Source organism: Fukomys damarensis, unplaced genomic scaffold (assembly GCF_012274545.1).
Source record: "Fukomys damarensis isolate Sample0158 unplaced genomic scaffold, DMR_v1.0_HiC HiC_scaffold_32, whole genome shotgun sequence".
Taxonomy (NCBI): domain Eukaryota; kingdom Metazoa; phylum Chordata; class Mammalia; order Rodentia; family Bathyergidae; genus Fukomys; species Fukomys damarensis.
Window position 1 is genome coordinate 37,044,369 of NW_022900944.1, and position 3,345 is coordinate 37,047,713.

At 43.7% G+C, this 3,345-nt stretch overlaps 1 protein-coding gene across 1 annotated transcript in view; it reads left to right on the forward strand.

Moving 5' to 3' along the window:
- Hydin (HYDIN axonemal central pair apparatus protein) overlaps positions 1-3,345 on the forward strand; it is a 365,508-nt gene that overhangs the window by 357,419 nt on the left and 4,744 nt on the right. The window contains exon 84 of the mRNA XM_010644442.3: positions 857-1,087. Coding sequence (XP_010642744.1) covers positions 857-1,087 — 231 coding nt within the window. The remainder of the gene's footprint in view (positions 1-856; positions 1,088-3,345) is intronic.

Here is a 3,345-nt window from a genome sequence, read left to right on the forward strand (position 1 = left end):
ATATATATATATATGCATGCGTGTGTGTGTGCCTCACTATAAAAAATAAATGCCTCACTATAATATATATATGCCTCACTATAAAAACTATTACTACCTAACAAGATAAACCACACAATATATCTAAAAGGACAAAACACTCGAACAGACTCTACTTCATAAAAACGGCTATGTGAGTGACCAATAGAACATAAGATCAACTTCTTTATTCAGTAGGGGAAAGAACTTTAGAAGGTGAACAGTATTGCAACAAGCCAGTTGCAGGGCCGAAGGGACAGGTAGCACAGCCAACAAACAGGAGCTCTGGAGTCCGTCCCACCTGGACTCCAATCCTGGTACTTAACTTTGCTAAGCTTTAGTTTTTGTTTTTGTTTCATCTGTAAAGGTGAGAGGGAACAATAACGGTGCCTACAAATTGCATGAACAAAATAGATACACGCCTCCAGTGCCTGCCACATGGTGGTCATTCACTGTTAGATGCTGGTGTCGACACCTTTTGTCAACAATTCCAGCAGCAGGAGGAGGAGGAGCAAAGCCCACTGCAACTTGAACCTCTCACGGTCTCACGTATTCTCCAGGCCAGCCAGCTGTGCTCACTGGGGAGGTGCTGACACTGGACTGAGCTGCTCTAGCCGCTTCTAAAGCAAACCCAGGTTGCTTAACTGTCTCTCACCTGGGGCAAGCCAGACCTGAATGCCTAAAGAGAAAGGCAGTCTGGCAGAGTCGTACCCACCTGGTATGGGCGCTTCTTGTACCCAGGCAAGGCTAAGAGAGAGCAGGGGTCCTCCGTGTGTGCAGAGGACCTTTGGCTAGCTCCGCCCCCACCCTATTTTTCCCATCTTCCCCATGAACACAGGTGATCTTCCGAAACGAGGTGACCAATGAGTTCTTGTTCTACACGGTGAGTTTCAAGGTCACCCCTTCAGGCACCATCAAAACCATCAAAATGACAAGCCCAGTGCGGCAGAGTGCATCGGCCTCCATCAAACTGGAGAACCCCCTGCCCTACTCAGCGACCTTCTCCACGGAATGCAGGTTGTCCGATATCAGCCTGCCCTCCCAGTTTGCCGTGCCTGCCAACTCCGAGGTATGACTGTGCTTGAGGCTATGACAGAGGGTTCTGCCGAGAGGCCTTCAGGGTTTGGGTTTTGCATCCCCTGAGGGTGGGCTGGGCCTAGCAATGATCAGGAAGGTGAGGGGAAATCACCTTCCTGTTTCTTTCCTCCACCACCTGTGAACTAGAGGCGCTTAGCTTTGGTTTGGATGGGTAAAATGGACTTCTTTATTGTGAACACTGTCTCCATTATTTCTTTATTTGCCCTGCTCTGAGAAAGATAATTGAGGGGAGGAGTGCTAATTATAAAAGTAGCAAAGGGCTGGGGGAGTCGCTCAGTGGCAACGCACTTCCATGACCTGCATGAAGCCCTTTGTTCATTCCCAGAACCACAAGGGGGGAAAAAGCATAGAATATATGTGATGGAAAAGAAAGCAAGGTGGTACATGCCTGCAGTCACAGCTACTCAGGAATCTGAGGCAGAAAGATCACGAGTTAAAGCCCAGCCTGAGCAACCTAGCAAGATGATGTCTCAAAATAAAAAATTAAAAAATAGAAAGTGGGGGCCAGGAATATAGCTCAGCGGCACAGCACCTGCCTGGCAAGTGCAAGGTCCTGAGTTCGATCCCCAGTACCAAAAACAAAAAGGAAAGGGCAAGGAAGTAGTTTGGTGGTAGAGTACTTGCTTGGCATGTGCAATGTCCTTGGTTTAATCCCTAGTATCAAAAAAAAAAAATTTGGGGGGGGTACTGGGGATTGAACTTGGGTCCTTGCGCTTGCAAGGCAGGCCACTGAACCGCTGAGCTAAATCCCTCGTCCCCCCAAAAATTTTTAAACTTTAAAAAAGAAAACAAAAAGGCAGGGATTTAGCTCAATGGTTCTGCCACCTGCCTCACAAGCACAAGGTCCTGAGTTCAATCCCCAGTACCAAAAAAAAGAAAAAGAAAAGCAAGATACAAAATAAAGTATCAAGTATACAGCACAAACATGCTGATATATATGCTTGTTTAGTCACAGACAACTTCCAGATGGACGCACAAGGAAACTTTAACAGGGACTGGAGAGACATGGCCTAGAGTTATTAACCAGTAGGAAGATGAATTTTTTTTGGTTTTTTTTTGGTTTTTTTTTATTGAGTATATTGGTACATTTAGGGATACAGTACAGTTACATTCATTGTTGGGATCATGTACCTTTACATGGCAAGTCTTGATTCTCATTTTTTTTATCAGTTTATCACCAATCCAAACTCTCACTGTCCAGATTTCAACAAAATCCCTTCCATCCCTTCCAACTTCCACCCCTAGCTTGTGCCCTTTATTCCAACTCCAGCTCTTCCATCACCTTCAGAATCTAGAGTCTGGATTTGTTTTCTTTGTTCTCCTGCCCATCTTTTAAATCTGAGTTTTGTCTTTCCTTTGCCCCTTTTGTCTCTGTTATGATCAAGTAGATTTATTCTCACAGTTTCCTCTTGGTATCAGGTTTTGTCTTAGAAAGGAGCTTCAGTGGCTCGGCTGTCAGCATTCATATGTCCTCTGCTGTCCCACCTGGTTGCAAGTCACAATCAGCCGGACCTTGTCATCGCCTCATCTCGTGGCTGCTATCAGCAGTGTGGCCCTGCTCACTTGTATTTAGAGGGACTGGGTTTTCATTACCTATTTGATTAGTTTTGTTTCAGATGTCCATTGTGAGTTCTTGTTGTCAACCTAGTTGATTTGTGTGTTTTGTAGGGGGATTTAAGGAGTTTCCAAACTGTGCTTTAGCTGCTGCTACCCAAAACCTGGAACTGGTTTGTAATGTATAATGTGAGAAATCTAGTTTCCTTTCTTTCACAAGTCAACATAAGTCATCCCAGACTGATTCACCTTATGTCTTTTCTTCACTGCTTTTGCAGTACCCTAATTAGTAATATGCTTATGTGAAAGGTTGATATCTGGTAAAAGAAACAATCGCTGTAGCTTTATGTTAAGGCTTAATAACTTTGTAGTCTTCTTGTTCTTCAAGAATATCTTGGCTATTCTTGACTGTTTTCATTTTCTATGTAAATTTTAAAATCAGCTTGTTGAGTGCTTCAAAAAAAGTAAAAGTAAAATACCTGCTAAATTTTGAATTGAATTGTATTGCATTGAATTTATAGATTATTTTAAGAATGTATTAGTGCCAGGCATCATGACATTTAATCCCAGTATATAGGAGGCTGAGGCAGAAAGATCACTGCAAGTTCAAAGCCAGCCTGGGTTACACAGTGAGTTCAAGGCCAGCCTGCACTACAAAATTAGAGCCTGTCTCAA